This window comes from Rhinoderma darwinii, chromosome 4, assembly GCF_050947455.1.
Source record: "Rhinoderma darwinii isolate aRhiDar2 chromosome 4, aRhiDar2.hap1, whole genome shotgun sequence".
Classification (NCBI taxonomy): domain Eukaryota; kingdom Metazoa; phylum Chordata; class Amphibia; order Anura; family Rhinodermatidae; genus Rhinoderma; species Rhinoderma darwinii.
In genome coordinates, this window is record NC_134690.1 from 35,072,809 (window position 1) to 35,100,535 (window position 27,727).

At 42.9% G+C, this 27,727-nt stretch overlaps 2 protein-coding genes across 3 annotated transcripts in view; both read left to right on the plus strand.

The window, feature by feature from the left end:
- Positions 1-27,727, plus strand: part of LOC142760393 (uncharacterized) — a 145,185-nt gene that overhangs the window by 16,538 nt on the left and 100,920 nt on the right. Inside the window, exons 4-6 of the mRNA XM_075863578.1 lie at positions 514-623; positions 1,142-1,279; positions 3,085-3,243. Of these exons, the coding sequence (XP_075719693.1) occupies positions 514-623; positions 1,142-1,279; positions 3,085-3,243 (407 nt within the window). The remainder of the gene's footprint in view (positions 1-513; positions 624-1,141; positions 1,280-3,084; positions 3,244-27,727) is intronic.
- Positions 11,840-22,415, plus strand: LOC142759130 (uncharacterized). 2 transcript variants are annotated; one of them, XM_075861007.1, is made up of 2 exons: positions 11,840-12,917; positions 20,953-22,415. In XM_075861007.1, the coding sequence occupies exons 1-2, from the start codon at positions 11,930-11,932 to the stop codon at positions 20,976-20,978; spliced, it is 1,014 nt and encodes a 337-aa protein (XP_075717122.1). In that variant the 5' UTR covers positions 11,840-11,929; the 3' UTR covers positions 20,979-22,415. The 2 variants fall into 2 exon arrangements, 1 of the variants encoding a protein (XP_075717122.1); XR_012883080.1 differs by lacking the exon at positions 11,840-12,917 and adding an exon at positions 18,603-20,529.

The following is a 27,727-nucleotide window of genomic DNA, read 5'->3' on the forward strand; positions in this document are numbered from 1 at the left end:
TATACTGAGCTGTGCGGCCGCACAGCCAAGTATCGAAATATATGAAATAATGGTATCGAACAGTTTGGGGATGCAGAGTATCAAAACAGTATCGAAGTTTCTATGCATCGTGCATCTCTAGGTCATTGTGGGGATATGTCTGCCGCTTATTAGCTGTAATGTATACTGGGATTTTTCTCGCTTTTTCTTGCACAGAGCACTACCTAGAATGGTGACTATTTCTTTAAAAATACACGTCTTCAAAACGTATTACTGTGGATTGCCCATTAGGTCCGCACATAAATTATAGCCCTATTGTAAATCAATATAGCTAATCCGTGTCAATGACGAGCCTTTTGTAGATTGTAAAATATATAATATACCCCATTCACATGTATTGCTGGCAGAATGTTCGTGGTTTCGGTCAGTGTTTAGACTCCGAATCCATGCCTAAATCTCGACAGAATCCTGAAAGTGTGAACATGGCCTACTGGGGTATTTGTTTACTTAACTTGGTGGTTTTTCTCTTTTCAGGCAGAGGTTATCATCAAGATGTGGAAGAATGGGTTTACAATCAATGACGGCCAGCTCAGGGACTATACAGATGCTGCAAATCGTCAATTTATGGACTCCATGAGGAAAGGGTAAGTGCAGCCTAATACAGTGCTCAGAGATCAGACCTTGCATAGTGGTGTCCAGTCGTGCCGCGTAACGCCTAACCGGCTCCTCCAGGCGTATGTAAATAAAGCCTAATCCATATACAGTGACTTTCTTGATCCGGCATCCGATAAAGGATAGTTTGATAATCTGGCACTTGTTTCCAGCACACAACTGCAGTATTAGGTTTGATTTCTTCAGGCCAGAAGCAGAAGACTGAGCAAAAATAACCAATCAGGAAAATTATTAGAAAACAAAGTTCTAGTATGAGTTTTGGAACATTTTCGGAGAAACTCCGCAGTAAGAAGAGAAGGCAGGAGAGATCTTGAACAGTGGGTTATTGATTTGTGGTGACATGAGATCACATCGTCCATACACTGCTGTACATATATCGTTACATTGGGCTCCATGGATTATGTAATATGCTATACACATTTTATGTCTTTGGTTTGTTACCTTGGCGTCACACAAGGTGAATTGATGTCTTATATTCTTCTTTTATCAGGGAGCTCCCACCAGAGTTGCACAAGACCTTCGCAAAGAAAGAATTGTCAGTTAATGTTGAAGACAGAAAAAGTGAACATTACTTTATAAGAAAGAAGCATGTGGACCCGTTCTCCGGAGAGGGTCACCGCCTGGGAAGGTGAGGATTGTACAAGGCCCTGTGTACTTCTGTCTATGGGGATCGTTCATAGTGCACATGACTGCTGTGACTTTATCATCCATGGTGGTTAGACATTAAAGGGCTTGTCACAAGCGTAAATATTATCCTCTAACCACTACATAGGTGATAACCTGCCGCTCGGTGGGGGACCGACCACTCATGAGATTGGGGGTCCCGTTCCTCCGAATCAATGAAGCTGCAGTTTGAGCATATGCACTGCTGCTCCATCCACTAACTGGGACTGTCAGTGATGGAGTACAGTGCTCGACTATTTCCTGAAGTGCCATAGAGAATGGAGGAGCTGGGCGCATGCTCGACCTGCCGCTCCATTCATTCGAAGAAATGGGACCTCCATTCTCATGATCGGTGGAGGTGCCACGGTCGGACCTTCGCCGATCAGCGTGTTATCACCTATTCTGTGGCTAGGATAGAACATATGATCTTGGAACAACCTCTTTAAAGAGGCTCTGTCACCACATTATAAGTGGCCTATCATGTACATGATGTGATCGGCGCTGTAATGTAGATTACAGCAGTGTTTTTTTTAGAAAAACGATCATTTTTGACGCCGTTATGAACGCTTTTAGCTTTATTCTAATGAGTTGCTTAATGGACAACTGGGCGTGTTTTACTTTTTGACCTAGTGGGCATTATGGAGAGAAGTCTATGACGCTGACCAATCAGTGACCAATCCGCGTCATACACTTCTCCCCATTCATTTACACAGCACATAGCTATATCGCTATGTGCAGACACACACACACACACACACACACACACACTATAACGTTACTGCAGTGTCCTGACAATGAATATACATTACCTCCAGCCAGGACGTCATGTCTAGTCACAATCCTGACACTTCTGTAGCGTCTCTGATATTTACAGCAAGGCAAGCGTAATCTCGTTTTAAATGACAGGTTACATCGTAAATATCAGACGCTACAGAAGTGACAGGATTCTGAATAGACATGATGTCCTGGCTGGAGGTAATGAATATTCATTGTCAGGACACTGCAGTAACGTTATAGTGTGTTTGTGGCTGCACATAGAGATATAGATATATCGCTATCTGCAGTGTAAATGAATGGAGAGAAGTGTATGACGCTGATTGGTCACTGATTGGTCAGCGTCATACACTTCTCTCCACAACGCCCACTTGGTCAAAAAGTAAAACACTCCCAGTTGTCCATTAAGAAACTCATTAGCATAAATCTAAAATGAGTCATAACTCCGTCAAAAATAATCGTTTTTCTAAATAAAAAACACTGCTGTAATCTACATTACAGCGCCGATCCCATCATGTACAAGATAGGCCACTTATAATGTGGTGACAGAGCCTCTTTAAGGAGGTCATATGTGTGTTTAGGACATGGGCAGATGTACTTCTAATGATTTAACCGCATCCATGGTTTCTTGCACGGTCACATGACCACAATTTATCTCCGGCCATAATGTTTTGTATTTGGAAGTTTGTTCAGAATTTTGTGGTTTTTAATTTTCTGGTCATTTTTTTATTTTTTTTAAAATCCTTTAAAAACGTATTACTTTACTGTAGGGTTGACTTTATCCTATGTTATGTACATCTAGGCAAACATGGACTAGGGAAGCCCTATTAACCTGTTATAACTCCTGACACTACTGTAATTGGCGCAGTCGTGTCACTGTATTAGATCAGCGGGTCAATCAATATTTAATTGTCTTATCGGTGCATAAAGTGATATCATAGAGAAGTCTGGAAAGAAAGTGAATCTATTCTGAGGTCTTTACTTTTCTTCTCTCAGTGCAACCCCAAAAGTCATTACCAAAGCAAATGGTTTGGAGGATGGAGGTGAACAAAGTCTCCCGAGTGTTGAGCTGAAGGCTGGGGAGCCTCTGACCAACGTCAAGATCTGGCTCGCTGATGGCAAGAGGATCGTTCAGAAATGTAACACTACACACAGGTAATCCAGAACTGCAGTTTTATTACGTGTGTGTGTGTGTGTGTGTGTGTGTGTGTGTGTGTGTGTGTGTGTGTGTGTGACATCAACTGCCCATGAATAGGCGGTGTTACATACTAAAGGGAATTTTTAATACAAGACCTCACCCTGAAGATGTGTACATGCAATTTAATTAATATTACATTTAAAGTAAAGCTCTAACTTTGGCAGTGTTCCAGAGGTAGGACCTTCACATGTCGGGAGAAAGTGGTTCCTCCTAACCGCCGTTTCACGTGACAAGGTGGCCACATCCAGGTGGAGACTTGGTATATACTTATTTATTGCATACCCCCAGCTCTGGGACCCGCACCTATTCACTTAATTTCCACTCACTCCTACAAGAGTTTAGGAAACAGCGCAGCAAAATGTGCTTGGCTGTTTCTAGGAAAAACCTGACCACCTCATCAGTGGCTGGAGCCCAACGGCAGAAGATAGGACTGGGTCCTATAGAGATAGGTGCGCGTCCCACCTCTAGGACCTGCATATAGCGGTGTCAGTGCGTAAAACTACACAGCGTATACACCCTGGTTGCCGCTAGGAATTCCATCCGAAAAGCCACGCCAAATTGTGTTGCGGTTTTTCAGGCCCCATGTTAGCTGCGGAAATCCTGCAGCAGTAAAAAAAAAAATGAATAAACGTACACACCCATAGTCATGGCGACTTAACTCTCTCTCTATCTTCTGAGCATAGCCCAGCCTCCTGTGATGCTATAGTCCATGTGACTGTTGCAGCAGTCACATGGGATGGAACGTCATGCCAGGATGAATGGCTGCGCTCAGAAGAGGATCGCCTTGCTAGTACTACTGCAGGGGGGTAAGTATGAGCTTTATTTATTAGATTCAAATTAAATACAAATTTATTTTGTTTTCATTTGCGATTTTTGTGGCTGAATCGCAGCGTTTCCACGGGATAAGTCGCAGTACATAGGACTTTGTTGCAGGTTTTACCACTCAAATGAATTCTATCGAGAAACCCTTCAACAGATCAGCGATTCCACAGCATAAATTGGCGTGCTGCGGCATCAAATTTTTTTTTTTCTTCTTCTGGACTAGTTTTTTTTTAATTTTATTTTTTTCCCCCTCGATGTGCGGATGAGATTTTAAATCGCTCCTACTCTGCTACTGTAATGAAATCTGTTGCGGAAAATCTGCAGTGTTTATGCTACGTGTTCCTAGCCTTAGGCCTTATTCACACAAGTGTATTTCACGTCCGTGTTACGCGCGTTAACACAATGAATGTCACGAACCTATGCAATTCAATGGGGCCATTCAGTGTTTTTCATGTGTCTTCTGCGTGAAACTCACTGCATGTCCTGTTGTGTGTTTTTTGCGCATCACGCATCCATTGAAGTCAATGGGTGCGTGAAAAAAATGGACAGCACACGGACGTCATACATGTGCTGTGCGTGATTCACGCAACAGTTGTTGAAGAAATGATGAGAAAAAGCCACCGCCTTCTGTTTATTTTGCTGACGTACGAAACGTGTGACATATGGATGACGTACGTGCGTAAAAAAAATGCGTACACGGATGTCACACAGAACTGCAACGCAAGAAAAACGCTCTGTTTTTTTAAGCACGCAAAACTGACACCTTCGTGTGAATAAGGTGTTAATGAGTCCATCAGACCCACAGCGGTTTGCGTTTTTCCCATTTTTCTACTGCTTTTCTTTTGGGTCAAAAACACAGCGGCCAGATGTTACGTTAAAGTCTAGTAAAATATAGAAAACACTACATACAAAGCATTCATGCTGGACCGGGAGGAGATGACAGTAACGGGCTGTGATCTTTCTTCCGGCCCTCACTTGCAGATTCCCCCTCCCTTACACAAAACTGCGAAGTAAAACTTTTATCCCGCTACCTGATTTCCAACGAGCGTAGCACCGCCAATATTGTCCCTAGATTGTGGTGCCGTTTTGAAAGCTAAGATTCTGGGCTTTAATATGAAACCATCTAAGTGCTATACCTTATATTCCGCAGTCGTTTAAAGTCATAACATATTACATACGTCCTTGGCAATGAAAGGGTTCATGCCTTATTAAACCGGTTTTCCCACTAAGCAGATTCATCCCTTATCCACACGATAGGTGATAATTGTGTGAACACCACTTGGACCCCCCACCGATCAGTAGAACAGGGGTCCCGACAGTCATTCCTAATCACTGGACGATCATAGGGAGGAGGGTTTGAATGGAGCAGCGGTCACCCAGGTGCGCTGCTGCTCCATTCAATGTCTATGGACCCAATGGAAACGGCCCAGTTCAGCCCTCAGCGGTTTCCATCGGCACTGTAGACATTGACTGGATTGGTGATAAATGTCCGTTGTGGGTAAACCCCTTTAGAGCTTATTCACACGAATGGAGAATACGGCCGTCACACGGATTCGTGTATTTCAATGGGGCCATTTACACGGTCGTTGTTTCAACGGACCCTGTGAAGGGTCCATTGATAAATAGAACGTGTCCTATTCTTCAGTTTTCACGGATCCCTCGATAGACTCAAGTCTATGGGGATCTGTAAAAAACGGGTACAACTCTGATGTGAAAAACAGCAGATTTTTAAGTCAGAGTTTGTGCTACTTCGAGTGAATCTGGACTTAAAGGGGTTTCCCCCACGAGGGACATTTGACCTATCCACAGGATAGGTCATAAATTTAAGATGGATGTGGGTCCCACCTCTGGAACCCGCACCTTTCTCTAGAACGGGGCCCCTTAAGCCCCGTTCTACCAATCTGTGCTCTGGCGACTCCCGGCCACTTCCTGATTACATGGTCGGGAGTTACGGAAACAGCTCAGCTATGCTTTTTCGTAACTACCATTCAGTTGTATGGGACTTATGGAACTAAGCTACGCGGTTTTCACCTTCGTGGTCCGAAATCAGCCAGAGCACAAAGTTAGAATGGGTTTAGGGGGCCCCATTCTAGAGATAGATGTGGGTCCTACCTCTGGGACCCGCAACTATCTGACAGTTATGACATAACCTGTATATATGTCCAAAATATCCCTCGTGGGAAAACGCCTTTAAAATAACTTTTGGCAGTCAGCCGTGATCGAAGGGATTCTCCATGTATAAGGCATAGAACTTTGTCGCTGCTTTGTCACTTGCAGATAGATACCAAACACTGCACATTTGCTATAATATCAGTGTTCAGGGGGTTAGGATAGATCTGCAGTATTGCCCACGTGGAGGTCTTATTGCAGCCAATGCATAAGTCATACCGCAGGGTATCTATGGCAATCCACACTGTCATGTCCCTCGACTTAGGTTTCTATTCACTGTCATGTTATGTTATATGCTCCTATTGCAGTTGCTTTGCTTTATTTAGTTTGTCCCTGCTATCTCCCTGTAGCTAGGCTCTGAGGTAATAGCTCCTCCCTTTTTTCTGTGCCTAGTTGTCTTTCCTCATGGTTCCCATACTGTGTGGTCATCTCCTGCTCAACTCTGGCAAAATATCATCTTTTCACCTGCTGGTTTGTGTACATTACAAGTATTTCAGCCTGAAAATAAACTTCTCTGGAAACTTCCCACGTGCCTCTTCAGCTGAGTTGACGCTATCTGACAGTGTCTTGGTGTGAGTACCGGTTCAATACAGACATATACAGTGAGATTGTCTCAAGGGCCCTACAACTTACAGCCTGGTCATGGAGTCAGAATAGTGAAAAGATGCTTAACCCCTTAAGGACGCAGCCTAGTTTGGGCCTTAAGGCTCAGAGCCCATTTTTCAAATCTGACATATTTCACTTTATGTGGTAATAACGTCGGAATGCTTAAACCTATCCAAGCGATTCCGAGATTGTTTTCTCGTGACACTTTGGGCTTCATGTTCGTGGTAAAATTTGGTCGATATATTCAGTCTTTATTTGAGAAAAATTGCAAAATTTAGAGAAAATTTAGAAAAAATAGCATTTTTCAGAATTTAAATGCATCTGCTTGAAAAACAGACGGTTATACCACCCACAATAGTCACTAGTTCACATTTCGCATATGTCTACTTTAGATTGGCATTGTTTTTTGAACATTCTTTTATTTTTCTTGGACGTTACAAGGCTTAGAACATAAACAGCAATTTCTCATATTTTTAAGAAAATTTCAAAAGCCTTTTTTTTAAGGTACCTGTTCAGTTCTGAAGTGGCGTTGAGGGACCTATGTATTAGAAACCCCCATAAAGCACCCCATTTTAAAAACTAGACCCATCAAAGTATTCAAAACAGCATTTAGAAAGTTTTTTAACCCTTCAGGCATTTCACAGGAATTAAAGCAAAGTGGAGGTGAAATTTGCAAATTTCGTTTTTATTTCTGAATTTCAATTTTATTCTATTTTTTTTCTGTAACAAAGAAGCTTTTACCAGAGAAACACAACTAAATATGTATTGTCCAGATTCTTCAGTTTTTAGAAATGTCCCACATGTGGCTCTAGTGCGCTCGTGGACTAAAACACAAGCCCCAGAAGCAAAGAAGCACCTAGTGCATTTTGGTGGTGCTTTTTTATTAGCATATATTTTAGGCAGCATGCCAGGTTTGGAGAGGTGTTGAGGTGCCAAAACAGTAGGAATCCCCCAAAACTGACCCCATTTTGGAAACTGCACCCCTCAAGGAATTAATTTATGGTTATTGTTACCATTTTGACCCCGTAGTTTTTTCACAGCGCGTATTTGAATTCGGCTGTGAATTTAAAAAAAAAAACTTTTTTCCAATAAGATGTAGTTTTGGCTCAAAATGTCTTATTTTCACAACGAATAAAATACCCCATTTTGTTGCCAAATTTGTCCTGAGTGCGGCAATACCCTATTTGTGGCCATAAACTGCCGTTTGGGCCCATGGGAGGTATTAGAAGGAAAGGAGCGCTATGTGTTCTTTGGAGCACAGATTTTGCTGGATTGGTTTTCGGGTGCCATGTCGCATTTGCAGAGCCCCAAAGGTATCAAAGCAATGGAAACCCACCAGAAGTGACCCCATTTTGGAAACTACACCCCTCAAGGAATTCATTTATGGGTAATGTGACCATTTAGACTCCACAGTTTTTTCACAGAATTTATTTGAATTGGGCTGTGAATTCAAAAAAATGTAATTTTTTCCAATAAGAGGTAGTTTTGGCTCAAAATTTCTTATTTTCACAAGGAATAAAATACCCCAATTTGTTGCCCAATTTGTCCTGAGTGCGGCAATACCCCATTTGTGGTGATAAACTGCCGTTTGGGCCCATGGGAGGCCTCAGAAGGAAAGGAGCGCTATGTGTTCTTTGGAGCCCAGATTTTGCTGGATTGGTTTTCGGGTGCCATGTCGCATTTGCAGAGCCCCAAAGGTATCAAAGCAATGGAAACCCACCAGAAGTCACCCCATTTTGGAAACTACACCCCTCAAAGAATTTATTTATGGGTGTTGTGACCATTTAGACCCCACAGTTTTTTCACAGAATTTATTTGAATTGGGCTGTGAATTAAAAAAAAAAATATTTTTTCCAATAAGAGGTAGTTTTGGCTCAAAATGTCTTATTTTCACAAGGAATAAAATACCGCATTTTGTTGCCCAATTTGTCCTGAGTGTGGCAATACCCTATTTGTGGTGATAAACTGCCGTTTGGGCCCATGGGAGGGCTCAGAAGGAAAGGACCACCATGTGGCCTACTGGGAATTTTCTGGTGCTAAGTCGTGTGTGCAGAAGCCCCTGAGGTATCAGTACAGTTGAAACCCCCGAGAAGTGACCCCGTTTTAAAAACAACACCCCTTAAGGAATTCATCTAGAGGTGTAGTGAGCATTTTGAACCCACAGGTATTGTGTAAAAGATAATGTGCAGCAGTTGGTGCAGAGTGAAATTTGCAATTTTCTATACATATATGCCAATTCAGTGTTCGATATATTGTGCCCAGCATGCGCCACCGGAGATATACACCTCTTAAACTGTAATGTTGGCTCTCCCGGGTACGGCAATACCCTACATGTGGCTGTTATCAGCTGCCTGGGCACGCAGCAGGGCTCAGAGGGGAAAGATGAGGAGGGGTAAGCTGTGCAAAGTGGATCAGAGCGAGTAAAACTGGGGTATATTAAAAATAAAGGGATGGATGATAAATTTGAAAACACTCTTTCATACAGAGCTCTGGTTTTTCGGGACACGCGTCACATTGATATATTGTGTCCTTCCTTATCCCCCTCTTATAGCAGACTCTGCACCTCTTTTGACTTTTTCCCTTCTTGCCAGTTTGGGGAACTTCTCCTAAAAAGTGTTGCCCTGGTACGATGCCTGTGGCCCCGCTTCCAGAAGTACTGTAAGGCTTCAGGACTTGATCTGACAAGTCCACCCCTCCCATGTACCTATTGTAGTCCAGGATGCAGTCTAGTTTGGGGGTCCCTGTACTGGTACCTCGTACAGGTACATGGGTACTGGTGTGGCATCTCCCTGGTCTTGTACTTGACACACAATATGTTGCTGCTAGATTGTGCCCTGCTCTCACCCCTTCTGAGTGTTTGCCCAAGCAGAGTCGTAGGGAGGCCTCTCAGGTTTCTTCTAGCAGTGCCGCATGCCGCAGGACTTCTGGAAGCGAGGCAGTTGAAGAGTGGGACGCTGGTATAAAAATTATCCAGGTAGAGGTGGTAACCCTGGTCCAGCAGTGGGTGCACCAAATCCCACACACATTTTGTATTAACTCCCAGTAAGGGGGGGCATTCTGGGGGCTGAGAACTGGTGTCCTTCCCTTCATATATCCTAAATTTGTAGGTATACCCGGATGCACTCTCGCACAGCTTATACATCTTCACGCCATACCTTGCCCTCTTACCCGGCAGGTACTCGCGGAATTGAAGCCTCCCTTTCAAATGTACCAGGGATTCATCTATAGAAATACACTTCTCGGGGGTGAATGCTTGGGAAAACCGGGCACTGAAATGGTCTAATAGGGGTCTCCGTTTATACAAACGGTCAAAACTGGGGTCATCTCAGGGTGGGCACGGCTCATTATCAGTATAATGTAGGAAGCGAAGTATTGCCTCATTTTTATTTTATTTTTTAGGTTCCAGTTCAGTTCTGAAGTTGCTTTGAGGGGCCCATATATTAGACACCCTTATCAAACACCCCATTTCAGAAACTAGACCCCTCAAAGTATTCACAACAGCATTTAAAAAGTTTATTAACCCTTTAGGCGTTTCACAGGAATTTAGAGCAAAGTAGAGGTGATATTTAATTAATTTAATTTAATTTATTAGGCACCATGTCCGGTTTGAAGAGGTCTTGTGGTGCTAAAACAGTGGAAACCCCCCAAAAGTGACCCCTTTTTGGAAACTAGAGACCTTGAGGAATGCATTGTAGTTTTCTTGGGGTGCATGCGACTTTTTGATCAGTTTTTATTCTAATTTTAGGTGGCATGGTGACTAAAAAAACAGCAATTTTACTATTGTTTTTTATTCAATTTTTTTTACAGCGTTCACCGTGCGCTATAAATGACATATTCACTTTATTCTGCGGGGCGATACGATTACGGCGATACCAGATGTTTATAGTTTTTTTTTATGTCTTATGGCGTTTGCACAATAAAATACATTTTGTAAACTATAATTTATTTTTTGTGTTACCTTATTCTAAGAGCCATAACTGTTTTATTTTTCCATCAGGAAAGTCGTGCCAGGACTTATTTTTTGCGTAACGAACTGTAGTTTCGATCAGTACCATTTTTAGGTACATGCGACTTTTTGATCTCTTTTTATTCCATTTTTTGGGAGGTGAAGTGACCAAACAATTGTGATTGTGGTACGGTTTATTATTATTTTCTCTTACGGCGTTCACCGCGCGGGATAAATAACGACATCGTTTTGTAGTTCAGGCCGTTACGGACGCGGCGATACCAATTATGTATAGTTTATTTGTTTATTTATATATTTTTATTAATAATAAAGAACTGATAAGAGAAAAAGGGGGACTTTTACTTTTATTACTTTTAAATCTTTTATTTTCTTATTTTTACACAACTTTTTTTTACTTTTTTACACTTTTTTTACTTTGTCCCACTAGGGGACATGAGGGCAGGAGGCTCTGATCGCTATTCTAATACACTGCACTACATGCGTAGTGCAGTGTATTAGAGCTGTCAGCTGTTCGCTGACAGCAAGCATAGTGGGTCCTGATTTTGTCGGGACCCACTAGGCTTCCGTCGATGGCGTAGCCAGAGTCCATTGTTAGGATTCTGGTTGCCATAGTAGCCATCACGGCCCGCTATCGTGTAGCAGGCCGGCGATGGCAGCTTAACCCCTAAGAAGCCGCGATCGCTATTGAACGCGGCTTCTAAGGGGTTAATCGGCGGGGACCACCGCGATCGGTCCCTGCACACTAAGCTGTGATAGCCTGCTGTCGGAAACAGCAGTTATCACAGCTCAAACACGCGCCGGAATTAAATGGCGCCGTGTTTACTCAGGTCAGTAATAGTACTGACCTGAGCGCGAACGTTCTACTTAGCAGGACGTACTATTACTGACCTGAGCGCGAAGGGGTTAATATATCTGCCAGATCCAGCTGTATAGTCAGTGTGCAGCTCCTGCAGAGATAGTCACAGACAGGCAACTGCCTGCAGAAGAAATCATCAGTGTGTGTGACCCCACAGCATAGACCCTTCTAGCAAGCTAGCACCCCCACCTCTGTATTATCCACATCCTGTCTGTGAGGTGTCATGTCTGAAGAGAACATTGCACAGTCTTCTCAAGGTGAACCATACCTACAGTCAGAAGAAAGTATGGATCCTAGTCTGCAGTACAGTGAGAGAGCTAAACACTCTGCTAAGCCTACATGGAAGGTTACAGAGAATCTAGAAGGTGCAAAACATGAACTTTCTTCTGCTGTCTCAAACTTATGGCAAAGATTGCTGAGTCACATCTCCACCATCTCACAGCCTGCTCACAATGTTTCACCACTAGAGGGAGCTCTAGAACAGCTTTGTACAGCATATGAACATTATTCACTGAAAAGCCAGGAATATGTTGGCATTTTGAAGAAACTTAATACAAAGGATTCTTTAGAAGAATTTGAAAGCTTCCAGAAACTTAATTTGGAACGAGACAGCCTAGTATGCAAAATTAAGTCTAACACAGAGGCAAGAATCGCGCAATTACAGGAAACGTCGTCTCGCATTTCTAAGTCTACCAGTCGTTCAAAACTATCTTCTAAGTCAAGATCTTCAAAATATTCCACGCTCAGCGAACAGCTCATAAGAGCGCGGGCTGAAGCAGAGGCTACTAAAATACAGGCCGTCTTTGCGCAAAAGAAGGCAGATATGGAAGCCGATGCAGCGCGCCAAAAGGCAGATATGGAAGCCGATGCAGCGCGCCAAAAGGCAGATATGGAAGCCGATGCAGCGCGCCAAAAGGCAGATATGGAAGCCGATGCCGCGCGCCAAAAGGCGGAAATAGAAACTTTAAACAAACAATGCGAGCATGCCACAGCTATGGCAAGGTTAAAGGTTTTAGAAGAAGCTGCCAGGGGAAGTGAAAGAGACAGCATCAGTGTATGTGAAGTGGAGGTAGAAGATCCTCTTAAGCGCACAAGAGACTACGTACTAAGCCAAAACAGTGAACCTGTGATTGCTGCTAATGATCCTGACAGCGCAAATATTTCTCCAGAGCAACGGGGCACAGATTCTTCTGCAGCATTCTGCATCCAAGGTCAGTACAATGCATTACCAATTTGTCATCCTTACCTTTCTCCACATACCACATTGCACCAGAACCCTGCACCTCAGCAAGCTCATTACACAGACGCCCAGGTGCAATCCAATATGCTAGCAAGTCACCAGACTCCTGGCAACCACATAGTTCCAGTTCCATGTGTAGCTAAACCTATGGACTTTAAACTATCTCCTGGATTGAACGCCTGTGCAGACCCGTATTTCCCTATGTCTCTTAGCCAGAACACCGCAAATAATATTATCAGCACTACTCAGCCAGCAATACTCTGCCCAAAGTCAGAGAGAACTGACATGACAGAGTTCGCAAGATACATGGTTCGCCGCGAACTTACTAAAACCGGCCTCACAAGGTTCGACGACCAGCCTGAGAACTACAGGGGCTGGAAATGTGCCTTCAGAACCGTTATTAGTGACATTGGCATTACTGCTGCTGAAGAACTAGATCTGCTGATCAGGTGGCTCGGTCCACAGTCTACAGAACGTGTCAAGAGATTGAGATCTGTCCACATCGAGAATCCAACTGCAGGCCTCATCGCTGCTTGGGAGAGACTGGAACAAAGCTTTGGCAGTCCTGAAGCCATAGAGAATGCTCTGTTTAAACGGCTGCAAGGTTTTCCAAAAATATCTGGCAAAGACAATGAAAAATTCCAAGAGCTCAGCGACCTACTCTTAGAGCTCCTGCTGGCCGAGGCAGACCCACACCTACCTGGCCTCAGTTACCTAGACACAGCTCGTGGGGTAAACCCAATAGTTTCCAAGCTGCCGTACAATATTCAAGAAAGGTGGACTACACTTGGGTCGAGATACAAAAAAGAAAAGCAAGTCTCCTTTCCTCCATTTTCTTACTTCTGTGAATTTATCAGGAACATTGCAGAATCCAAGAATGACCCAAGCTTTACCTCCAGTGAGTCCAGTGGTCCTGGTTCACCCCATCCTAAGTACGACAGCCCACGTTCTAACTATAGAAACCACAGAGGTCCAGTGTCAGTGAAAAAGACTGATGTCCTTCCCACACCCTCATCAGCTCCAGACAAGTACAACCAAGGTGAAAAGATTGAAAATCCTAATCGCCTATGTCCTATTCATAAGAAGCCACATCCTCTCAAGAAATGCATTGGCTTCAGAAAGAAACCGCTCCAGGAACGCAAAGAGCTTCTAAAGAAATTTAGGGTATGTTACAGATGTTGTGCGTCTACTGAACATTTCGCTAAAGACTGTAAAACTACTATTAAATGCATAGAGTGCGGCTGCGAGGACCATGTGCAAGCGCTCCATCCATCTCTATTCAGTCCTGCACCACCTGCACATTCCACTCCTGCGATAAATCATGGCGGGGAGAATGCAGAGCAAGCAGCAAATCTTACTACTGTATCTTCTTCATGCACAGAAGTCTGCGGAGACGACCTTTGCGACAAGTCCTGCGCAAAGATATGTCTAGTCAACGTATACCCCAAGGGTCAACCGGAAAGGGCCGTAAAGGTGTATACCATCCTGGACGATCAGAGCAACCGTTCACTCGCAAGATCAGAACTCTTTGACCTCTTCAACTTAAAAGGAGATGCTTACCCTTACACCTTGGGTACTTGTAGTGGCATTACAGAGGTCTCCGGAAGAAGAGCCAGTGGACTTATAGTGGCTTCTCTCAACAATCAGGAGATACCCTTACCCACACTTGTTGAGTGCAACCAGATACCATCCAACAAAGATGAGATTCCTACGTCAGAGGCTGCTCTTCATCACACTCATCTAAGGGCTATAGCGAAAGAAATACCAGCCCTTGACAAGAGTGCAGAGATCCTACTTCTGCTCGGTAGAGACATTCTCAGGGTACATAAGGTACGCCAGCAAATCAACGGACCACATGATGCTCCGTTTGCCCAACGCCTTGATTTAGGTTGGGTTATCATAGGCAACGTCTGTATAGACAAGATGAAGAAGCCTACCAAGATTTCCTCATTTAAAACTCACATTTTGCCAAATGGTCGCAACACTTATTTTCAGCCATGCCCACACCATTACTGGGTGAAAGAGAAGCTGAACAACAGTAAGTGGCAGCTTGACCACCAAGATAATATGAACACATTCCTGTCCTGGGATGACAGTCTTGGAGCAACAGTGTTCAATTCTACAAGTGAAGACAATAAGTTGGCACTTGCAAGAGAGGATAAAGAATTTCTCAAGGTTATGGACAAAGAATTTGCTCAGGATGAGTCTAACAGCTGGGTAGCACCTTTGCCTTTCCGTTCCCCAAGACCAAAATTACCAAACATTCTACAGCAAGCAGTTTCGAGATTTTACTCTTTAAAACGCACCCTAAAGAGGAAACCAGAGATGGAAAAACATTTTGTAGACTTCATGCAAAATATATTTGATAGAGATCATGCAGAACCTGCACCACCACTAAAGGAAGGAGAAGAATGCTGGTACCTTCCATCCTTTGGCGTGTCTCACCCTTGCAAGCCTAATCAAATCAGAGTGGTGTTTGATTCCAGCGCTCAGCATGAAGGCGTTTCTCTAAACAACCTGCTCCTCACTGGGCCTAACCTAAACAACAACCTCATAGGAGTACACATCCGCTTCAGACAAGAACCTGTTGCAGTAATGGCTGACATCCAGCAAATGTTCCACTGCTTCATTGTCAAGGAAGACAACAGGAACTACCTCAGGTTTCTATGGCACAAAGACAATGATGTCAACAACAAGGTCACAGATTACCGGATGAAGGTACATGTCTTCGGCAACAGCCCCTCTCCTGCTGTAGCAATCTATGGATTGAGAAGGACAGCCCAGGAAGGTGAGAAGGGGTATGGATCTGATGCTCGTCAATTTGTTGAGAAGAACTTCTATGTAGATGATGGACTTAAATCCTTACCCACAAGTGAAGAGGCAATCGATCTCCTCACCAGAACGCAGGCAATGCTGTCTGTAGCAAATCTCAGACTTCACAAGATTATCTCTAACAGCCAGAAGGTAATGAATGCGTTCCCCTCTGAAGATCATGCAACCAACTTGAAAGACCTCGATCTTGGTTCTGATGTTCCTCCTATACAACGAAGCCTAGGTTTGCTGTGGGACATTAAAGGAATAGTGTCATCACAAATTATTTTTTTATATGTTAAAGATGTTAGTGCTTTATTAAAAACGTTTATATTCATTTGTGTGTTTGTGTTTTACTTTTTCTTATTTTTACACTTTTTCTTCCCTATGGGGGCTGCCATTTTTTGTTCCATTTCTGTCTGTGTCGATTAACGACACATACAGACATGGAATACGGCAGCCACAGTCCCATAGGGACTGTGAACGGCTCCCGTCCCATTGACTTCCGTGTACGGCGTCTGTGTGGGAACTGCGCATGCGCCGCTCCCACACAGTCCAATTCGAAATTGGCGCCGTCCGGCGCCATTTTCCTGTGGACCGGAAGTCGCGGCCGGACAGTAATATTACTACTTCCGGTCGCGGCTTCCGGATTTGTGCACTTGGACCAGCGGCTGCAAACGGAGCGGACGGGCCGGAGGGAGCCGCGGCGGCAGGAGCAGGTAAGAGCTTTCAATGTATGTTCGTGTTTGTGTGTTTACTACTGTATGTAAACCTACTACGCTGTGTGTTAGCTCAAAAAATGGCGACACACAGTGTAGGAGGTTACACCGTTCAAACCCCTCGTTTATCCCGGCACTAGCCAGGATAAAGGAGGGGGGATGCTGAGAGCTCACTAGAGCGAGGGCTTTTAACCCAATGTTGCAATGCTGCAATTTTGGGAACTAGCTCCATCTAGTGACCAAAAATGGGTAGTATTATAAATTAGAAATAATTTATAATATTTCCCGACTCGCAAAAAAAAATAAAAAAATTTGAACAATGTTTAATCACCCACACACTAAATGTTAAATTTTTTTAAAAAAAACATGTTTTTCTGGCAACACATTCCCTTTAAGCAAGACACATTCACCTTCCAAGTGTCAGCCAGTGACAAACCTTTTACCAAGCGAGGAGTTTTATCTGTTGTGAACAGCATCTATGATCCTCTTGGCTTCATAGCCCCCGTCACCATTCAAGGCAAGAAATTGCTGAGACAGTTTACCACCGAGAACATAGACTGGGATACTTCTCTTCAAAACCACAAAAAAAGGCCATACTTACTAGGTAGGTGGGTGGGTGAAAACCCGTTCCCATCAGGACGCAGACGGGTCAAAGAATGCTGCAGAAGGAGTGTGCATTAAATAGTGATAGCCCCTCCCACTAGTCTTGAGGGGAGTGGCGAACTAAGTGCTCAAAGGTGTGCGCTAAATGAGTGTCAGTGTAGTGCTAGGGTGTGAATGGATGGTAAAAAATAAATATGTATGTATGAAAGTGTCAGAACTGTGTAATACTGTAATAAAAATAAATAAATAAATAAATAAGTAAATGTGATGAATAGAGGTCAGTGCTGTGAATAGTACATGGGGTGTCAGTACTATGTGTAATACGTGGAGGGATAATGTGCTGGTCGTCAGGCATGGTGTATCTTGCCGAATAACAGCCTATTTGTAACGCCGCTAGTGTTAGCTAAAGCGGGCTGCTCTGCATTCCAAACCAAACGCCAGCACATCATGCCCTCCCAGCATATAAGACCCGGCTGCGTCCTGAAAAAAGTGTAGTATACGTAGTAAGAAATATCCATGAAACATGGGGTATTAGTTGTTAATTTGGCCAAAATACGCAAAGCTCGCAACCCAACGTCAAGGGTCCCCAGTGCCTTGCGAGTCCCTAACCAGAACTGGGACACTTCTCTGCCTATTGAGAAACAACAAAGGTGGAAGATATGGAAGGAGTCTCTGAAAATATTAGAACAACTCCAAGTCTCACGTTGTTACGTTCCCAGCTCTCTTTCAGCTGCCATCAGAAGAGAAATACACATTTTCTCTGATGCGTCTATCGAAGCCATAGCTGCAGTAGCCTATCTGAGAATCCCAGGAACCAACAAGCCTCACTGTGGATTTGTCCTGGGTAAGGCCAAACTAACCACAAAACCCGCACACTCTGTGCCAAGACTTGAGCTTTGTGCAGCTGTGCTAGCAGTAGAGATTGCTGAAGTTATTAAAAACGAAATGGACATTGCAATTGATTGATTTGCTTTCTACACAGATAGTAAAGTTGTGCTTGGTTATATATACAACCAAACAAAACAATTCTATGTATATGTCAGCAACAGAGTAGAACGCATTAGAAGTTTTTCTACTCCTGGGCAGTGGCAGTACATCTCCACTGACCTTAACCCAGCTGATCGTGGAACAAGACCTGAACCGGCAGCAGGCTTATGTGACATGTGGTTGTCACCTCCAAGATTCTTGTATGAGGATCCCTGTTTAATTCCTACCAACACCACCTATGAGATGGTGGATCCCGAGTCTGACAAGGAAATCAGGCCTACAAATACCACGCTCTTCACTTCTGTAATTCCAAAATTGAAGCTGAAGTCACATCGCTTTGAGCGCTTCTCAAATTGGTCATCTATTGTGCGAGCTGTTGCTCACCTAATTCATATCGCTCACTGCTTTGCTAAGGACACATCAGAGTGTCATGGCTGGCATATCTGTAAAGAACACCCTACTGTCGCAGACATCGAACATGCTGAAGAAGTCATTACCCGTTGTGTGCAACAAGAAGTATACAGTCAGGAGATTGACAATATTACAAAGGGTATCAATCTTTCCAAGAGCAGTGCACTCTTTGAACTGAATCCAGTGCTTGATCATCACAAATTGCTGAGAGTGGGCGGCCGTATAGTGAGATCTGATCTAAGTAGCAAGGAACAAAATCCTGTCATTATACCAGGTCGGCATCATATTGCTACACTATTGGTCCGACACCATCATGAAAGAGTGCAGCACCAAGGCAGACAGTTTACGGAAGGTGCCATCAGGTCAGCCGGCTTGTGGATCGTAGGGATGAAGAGATGCATCTCCTCCGTGCTCCATAAATGTGTCAAGTGTCATAAGTTAAGAGGAAGACACCATCAACAACAAATGGCAAATCTCCCAGCAGACCGGCTAAGTACGGAACCGCCCTTTACTCATGTTGGGGTGGATGTCTTTGGCCCATGGTCAGTTGTTACACGAAGGACCCGTGGTGGAGTCGCAAACAGCAAACGGTGGGCTGTGCTGTTTACATGTCTCAGCATCCGAGCAGTACACATTGAAGTGATTGAGTCTATGGATTCTTCTTGCTTCATCAATGCCCTCCGAAGATTCTTCTCTATCCGAGGACCCGTCAAGCAACTGAGGTCTGACTGCGGCACTAACTTCGTGGGAGCCAGCAAAGAACTGCAGTTAGACAATTTCTTGTCTAACAATGGGTGCACATGGGTGTTTAACCCTCCACATTCGTCTCACATGGGAGGATCATGGGAACGCATGATTGGAATTGCACGCAAAATCCTTGACTCCATGTTGCTGGATCACAAGTCTTTGCTTACTCATGAGATCTTGGTCACCTTTCTTGCAGAGGTGTCCGCCATAATCAATGCAAGGCCACTAGTCCCAGTATCCTCGGACCCTGATTCCCCAGTTATTCTTACCCCGGCTACGCTTCTTACCCAGAAGATCGGGACTGCTGCAATCCCTCCGGGAATCTTTGACCACAGCGACATTTACCGACGCCAATGGAAACAGGTACAATACCTGTCCAACGTGTTCTGGCACCGCTGGAAGACAGAGTATTTGCACATACTTCAAAGCCATCACAAATGGCAGACGTCGAGACCTAACCTCCAGGAAGGTGACCTCGTTCTTCTAAAGGATAAGGAAGCCCATCGCAATGAATGGCCAATGGGTCTTGTTACCAAGGTTATGCCTAGTGATGATGGATAGACTCGAAAGGTAGAGGTCAAGGTGACCAAAGGAGGCTCAGTGCGAGTTTTCTTCCGCCCAATCACTGAACTAGTTCTTCTTCTTCCAAAGAAAGAAGGCACATAAAGGACACAGCCCCCAGCTGGCTGCTAGCTGTGTTATATTTGGAACACCTTACCATTTGGAATATACAGTGGGTTGGTGGAAGTGTTGGCAAGTTGCGGCTTCCCCAATCCGAAGATGGGTTTTTTACTTGGAACTTGTACAAGCGGATACCTACTGTTGCGGACTATCGGCAACAGACTTGGACTATAACTATTGTCATTGTTTGCATGTTCTTTTTGTCTTTCAGGTTCCAGGATCCACTACTGGACATTATTCAAGGACATTCTTTCAAGTTTGATTTTATTGTGAAATCTAAAGATTTCAGACGGGGAGTGTCATGTCCCTCGACTTAGGTTTCTATTCACTGTCATGTTATGTTATATGCTCCTATTGCAGTTGCTTTGCTTTATTTAGTTTGTCCCTGCTATCTCCCTGTAGCTAGGCTCTGAGATAATAGCTCCTCCCTTCTTTCTGTGCCTAGTTGTCTTTCCTCATGGTTCCCTTACTGTGTGGTCATCTCCTGCTCAACTCTGGCAAAATATCATCTTTTCACCTGCTGGTTTGTGTACATTACAAGTATTTCAGCCTGAAAATAAACTTCTCTGGAAACTTCCCACGTGCCTCTTCAGCTGAGTTGACGCTATCTGACAGTGTCTTGGTGTGAGTACCGGTTCAATACAGACATATACAGTGAGATTGTCTCAAGGGCCCTACAACTTACAGCCTGGTCATGGAGTCAGAATACACACAGCTGGGGACCAGTGTGGCATCTGGCTGTAGCAGTACTAGATCTGTCCAGCAGGGGGCCTAGATAGATAGATATATATATTAATATTTTTTTTACCATGTTATCTACATGATTTATATATAAAACAAAGTAGCAATTTTTGAAACTTGCCCTCCATATTACTTGTTGGGCTTTTAAATATCTTCACTCCGAGCATGTGTGGACATAAAGCAAGGTTTACAAGGAAACGAACGCCCAATATTGTAACTTGTAGTTTCAGTAATAAGTGTCCTTTTATATGCATATGACATGTCAGTTACTGATTTCTTGTACATACCTCTCCTTTCTTTCTTCAGGATCAGCGATATCAGGAATTTTGTAGAGCGCATCCCTTGTAAATCAGAGAAGATCCCCTTCACGCTGGCGACCTCCTTCCCGTTGCGGGACCTTTTGGATGAGACGGTCACCATTCAGGAAGCTCGGCTGCAGAATGCCGTCCTGGTGCAGAGACTGCAGAAAACCACACCACTGTTCAGGGACGTCTAGTCCAGACCGCATCAGCAGCGGGGACTACGGAATACTGAGGATCATGCGATTTAGTGCTTGGGTTTTATTTTGTGATATCTGAGGATCACTGTGAATAGACGGTGTACATATCCACTGACTTACAGGCTAGTATTGGCTGCACGGTCCTATCCATGGCCATATGTGCAGTCATGGCTACTTTGCTGCGCCTTCTGCGCTGCTTTACACGTTGCGGTCCTGTATTGCTGTCTACAGGGTGCACTTACTTATACAACCGCTCATACTCCTCAAGTTTCTTCTGCAGGCCTTTCTGCTATGGATGGCTTTACAATATTCTGTTTGGCAATAAGTCGATTATTAATGTTTGTTTAGAGCACCACTGGCACGTTCCCTGCGAGAGCGTGTAAGATTAATGGTTGTTTATAGAGGCGGTACAACACAGCTCCGAAAATGTCACTTTTACCTCTTAACTACACAGCGGTATTATACGTTATAGGATTTGAGATCACGGTTACCATGTATATTTGTCTGGAATAGAAGATAGTAGATTTAAAAGCCACAAAACCACCGTTTTGTTTCTATAGACACCCTGGTCTTATTTCTGTCTCGTTCTTTATTCGATATATTATCATTCTTTTTCAGACATTTGTTGTTTGCTTTAAGTCAAAAAGTGATCAAATGGGGTTTGACCCTCACCAATAGCGAGAATGAGCATGCCACAGTCCCCATCTTCTGCCGGATAGCTGGCTGCACTTGTGCACCCCCAACTTGATAGAATTGGGTGAAACTATGGGGGTGGGGGGTGTAATTTCATCATTGGGTGGATTTAGAAGCTTCAATTCAATAGTGACCGCCTATGGATCCCAACATCTGATTGACAAGAATTTAAGGATTGGGAGAACCCTTTTTAAATTAGGTTATTGACGCAGGTGTTCTTCTCACGTTCCATTATGATGTATAGTAGTATCATGATAAAGTCATTTCCCTTCCTTTTTCCTTCAGGGCGTTTGATATAAGGTATAAAGAAAACTCTTTTTCTGCTGAGCACAATCGGCATTACTCCAGCTCACCAGCAGGGGGCCTGCACCACTCTACATATGAACAGTAACAGTGCCCTCTGCTGACGGAGCTCATGTCTTTTATTTAGCATGCTGTCTTGGATTGCAGTGCGTTTTTAGCTAATTGTAATATTTTTAAGTTCTGTTTTTATAAATTAAACATTTTAAGCTACTGCTGTCTTGGTCTGTTTTACTTCTGCCGTTTGGTCATAGGTCTGATCCATAGATGTAATTTGGTCCTAAATAGCTTGTGCATGTCTGAAGGATTCACCGGACGCCAAAGGTCATACCACATTATTTAAATTTGGATGACCAATATTAATAAGGACTCGCGGTAAAGATGACCGGTCAGCTCAGACCTAGCGAGTTGCGCTGAATGTATTTTGCCGTGTTCACCATATTCACGGACTCATGAATTGGATAAATCTCTCACACAAGTGTAACATTGGGGATAACTGCAGTGACTCATGAAAGCATACCATATTGTTCCGGAACAAATCTTACTGACTTCCTGGCGATCATATGATCGTTCACTACTACCGGGGCCAATACAGACCGTGCCTCTCTTTGAAAACACAGAAATGAAAACTACTACAGCCTTCTCTCTAGGGTCCCCATCAGTCCGACTGCCAGGCACCCTACATTCAGCTGCCTGATATTTTGGGCAGCCAGCTTAAACCTGCGGTTCACTAGTTAAGTCTTTGTATTTGCAGGGAATTTTGCAAAAAAAGCAAATAAAAGCCCAGCCCAGCTCTGGCCACTATGAAGATATATAAGAAATGAATCATCCAAGGAAGTTTGAACTAAAAAAAGCGCACGAGAGCGAGATGCGTGCGAGCGAGACTGTCCGGATCATGAATTACTGCAATACATTAGTATTGCAGTATATCATGCAAGTGATTCAATGATCGGTGGTTCAAGTCCTCTAGGGGGACTAAAATAAGTTAAATAGCATTAGTTGTTGTATTTTGTTTTTTGTGAAATAAAAAAATAAAATAAAAATATCTGTTATAATATTCTCATGGTATACTGAATGACTGATGAGCTCCTCACTGTGCCCTTTTTAAAGAATTAGAATATCATTAAAAAGTTAATTTTATTTCAGTAATTCAATTCAAAAATTGAAACTCCATATATTCTATAGATTCATTACACACAGAGGGATCTATTTCCAGCATTGTTTTTTCTTTTAATGTTGATGATTATGGGAACAGTTCATGAAAACCCAAAATTTAGTCTGTCAGAAAATTAGAATATTATATAATCCCAATTTGAAAAATAACTTCATACCAAAATGTTGTCCTACTGAGAACTATGTCCAAATGGAAATAAACATCTAGTCAAAAACAAAGACCAACATCCCTCTTTGATCAGATGCATTGGAAACTTTGATGCATGCTCACCTCTTGTATCGAATATATTGCGAAATCACTGGCCCATTCTGCAGGCAGATCCCGACCTATCTGAGGTAATCTCTAATAGCCCAAGTATAACGTATCGACGTGGCAAGAACCTCCGAGAATATCTTACGCACAGCCACTATACAACAATATCTACTCCTCGTCAAACATGGCTTCCATCACCTGCCACAGGATCATACCCCTGTGGCAAATGTTCCTTCTGCCCCTACATGTTAAAAAACAAAATTTTCAAAAACCCAGTAGACGATAAACAATATACTATAAGGCAATTTATAAACTGCCAGAGTAGCGGTGTTATATATGCCGCCATTTGTCCATGTCCAAAACTCTACATCGGCAAGACCGTCCAACAACTAAGAAGAAGGATCTCAAAGCACATCAGTACAATAAACACACAAGAAGATACACCCCTCTCGAGGCACATTAGATACTTCCATCAAGGAAATAGTAACACTCTCAAATTCTGGGGTATTGCACAAGTAAAACTGGGTCCAAGATCTGGAAACCTAGACAAAAAATTATTACAAGAAGAGGCACGCTGGATACACAGACTTAATTCTCTCAGTCCCAATGGTCTCAATGAGGGTTTCACATTTGCTGCTTTCCTGTAGCTTATCCATAACCTATTCAGAATTTTCTCCATAGCTTTCCCCTATCAATTTCTCCATACATCCACTTACCTATACTACCACAGTCACTAGTACCAATTCCACACACATTTACCCTAACTATTACCTATTAACTAAAAGGATGCTATACAGGACTTCTAAAAAAACACAAAAAACATACAATTATCAATATATATCAGCATACTCAACAAGCAGTTTTGACAACAGACTCACAACGCACCGCCGTTGTACAATTTAAAATAGGACATCTTTCCTCTCCCTCTATACATGTCATCACCATGGACACCGATGCCAACACTTCAACTACCACTACTGTTTGTGGATGTATATATACATCTAAACAGTTACTCAAACAGTGCAACTATATTAGGATGAGAAACTATGACATAGTAGTCAATACCTCACACGCCGGCACATACGGCGCATATTCTGGCTCTCTTTAGAAAATACACCTGCCACATAGTAATTCAATCATATGTGGGTAAATATAGATGTGACTTACAGTAACAACATCACAGCAGGCAAATCTAAATTTAGATGACAATATGTAATGCGACTGTACATACAGCGCATCTATCTGCTGCGGTATTCTCTGATGACAGCAGTGGTCTCAATAAAGGCCATATCTCACTGTCATCCCAACAAATATATATACATCTAGATGTAACTACTTCTAAATCTAGGATCTACAGTGAATGCCAGTAAACGTAGACACAGCTGATAGGATGCAGTGCATCTAAACACAGAGCACATTTACTCCTTTTTTCTCTCTCGTCTATTACGGCATCTTTAGTGATAATAGTGGTTCCCCTTAACATCATAATTCTATGTCCGGATCTAACTAAGGCACGCAAGCGTCGCTACTTAGAGTCTGATCTAAACAATGACATCTCTGTCTGTATCACAGACATATATATATCCATGGAACCAATGACCTATTTTATCAGACAATTCCATTGCTTGATAAAAAACTAAGATTTCGCCGGCAACATAGAATGCACCTGCATATACAATGTATCGTATCAGTTTTGGGCATCACCACCAGGTCCCCTGTGAATAACGATCTCCAGAAAGCCATAATTTCTATTACCTGATTCTATTACCTGATTCAACTGTAGTGCGCATGCACTAAGTATTCCACATGTCCGGAACAACGGCCTCTACATATGATAGGCCGATCTCTGTGCCAGTCAAACACAGAGTAGGCTCGTCCCGGTTCACAATCTCTATTGGTTGTTTCAGGGTGATGACACACCATGAAAGAGGTGTCTCCTCACTATATAAGGAAGAGGAAATCAAACGCGCGAGTAATAGCCCTGAAATTATCCCCTGAAGACGCTGCTGAAGCAGTGAAACATGTCGGGGGGGCTAGCGTTTCTTTTTTAAAATCATTGCTGGTCTAACAAATAAACTCTATCACTGTGTCATACTAGAGGCTGCCCGAGCAGTCTGCAGCTGCCGTCCATGCCTGACACACTGAGATCCTAACATACATCAGATCTCCAACGTTAGATTAACCAGCTCTGAGGAAAAATTTTAATTGACACAAACTATTGTACAACCATTTACCTTATGCACTGCAACTTGTTTCCAATTTGTTTCTAATTTAAACATTAAAAGTTATATTTTAATTAATTCTATAGCAGTTGGGAAACTTGGGACTTTCTTGTGCCTTGCACATTTATTTGTTCGTTCATTAAAATTATCCCTGCCAGCTGCTAGGGTCTCTACCAATTTTTCTAATCAATGTTGGGTTAATTACCCTTTATCCTTGACCCCACTATACCTGTACCATTCTAATCAAACAATCTTCAGGGAAACTCTAGGGAAATTTCAGAAACCTCATAGGGGCATGGCGAGTTTTCTCTCCAAGAAACTCAATCCAGACGATCTATCATCTGAGGCAGCACTGGTATTTTCCACAGATAACATACCGTTGCACAAGTGCGACGTACAAACAGCATTTAGGGATATACAAAAAACTTACAAACAATATGTCCGCTCATGCTGGGAAATCACCAGTCTAGAAACTTACATACAGCAGAAAATTGTTTATAGAGGGCTACGCATAAACATTACCCCTAACTCATACCGCAACGACAGTACTTTCACTCAGGGTTGGGAACAGCTACTGACTGAAAGTTCCCTACGCATGTTACACTACCTGCTTGACTTTGAAAAAAGAGATTTTGGCAAAATCAGTGCACAATTAGAAAAAGAAATCAGTGATATACAAACATTCAACACTGAGCCAGATTTTGCGGACTGCGAAACCAGACTACAAAAAAACATAGAACATCTTCAAAAAGAAATCAAGGAAAGAAAACACCGCAAATACATAAGGGACCGTAGAGACTTCGATACTGGCCAAGCATACACCTATCGCACTCGCAATCCTCCTCCTCAGAACCGTACCTATAGACCTGAAGATTTCTCTGAATCAGACATCTCTGGTCCTGATGAACCAAAACAACCCTCAGCCGATAATAGATTAGGAGCTAAACGCAAAATCAAAACTAATAAATACAATCCTTCCAAGAGACCATACACAATTCCAAACAAAAGCAACACAACATGCTCTGGCCAAGGTGGACAACAAACGATCACCTCTATGCCCTTCTCAGTGTCCTCCTATACACGCTCTGCATCTACATCCAAAACAACAAACATGCCATCAACATCAAATATACCAACAACTCCATTCCCAACAGAGACCAATGTGGAAGCCATAGGGAGAAGCACTATCGCAGCAACGAATACGGGCTCATTTCTAACAGGCCCCCCAAATGCGTTTCCTTTTTTAGGAATAAATCAAAATCCATGGAACCAAACAAAATAACCAAAGAAGGCAACCAAACTCCTGATGACTTACAAATCTGCAATCTATCATCTGTCCAGTTAAGTCCACACCAAAAAACACTTCTAAGTAAGGGATTATCTTATACCCCCACCTTTGCATTCGATGAGTTTACTTGGACAAAAGATATCCATCTCTTTGCAAGAAAATTAGCTTTACACAAACATTTTAAAACTAACACCAATACTCACCAACTTGACTATACTGAGCTGAGAACTTTGCAGGCTCTGGAAGATCTAGAAAAAGAAAATGAATATAGAGTTAATACAGCCACAGGTCCCTTCTCATCATTAAGACCAAAATCACACATGACTCCTCCCTTCACGCAGTTTGCACATATTGATATTTTTGTTAGGCTGGTTAGTGCAGAACTCAAAAAACTTAAAATACACAACCATGGAACTAAGAACAATCTAAATCAAAAGGAACAGATCGCCTTAGAAACATTATGCAAAAACAACGAAATCGTACTAAAATCATCTGATAAAGGCGGTAATATTGTCATCCAAAATAGAGACGATTACACATCCATGGTGTACAGACTACTAAACGATACAGCAACTTACACAATCTTAGAGAGGAATCCCACTGAACCCTTTCTTTTGGAACTGGATCTCCTCCTCAATGAGGCAAAGACCAAA

Bases quoted from the DNA above. Each gene is read 5' to 3' on its own strand.
- LOC142759130 (XM_075861007.1), top strand. From the start codon at position 11,930: ATGTCTGAAGAGAACATTGCACAGTCTTCTCAAGGTGAACCATACCTA. The intron at 12,918-20,952 runs GTCAGTACAATG...TTCTTTCTTCAG, and splicing joins TGCAGCATTCTGCATCCAAG to GATCAGCGATATCAGGAATT.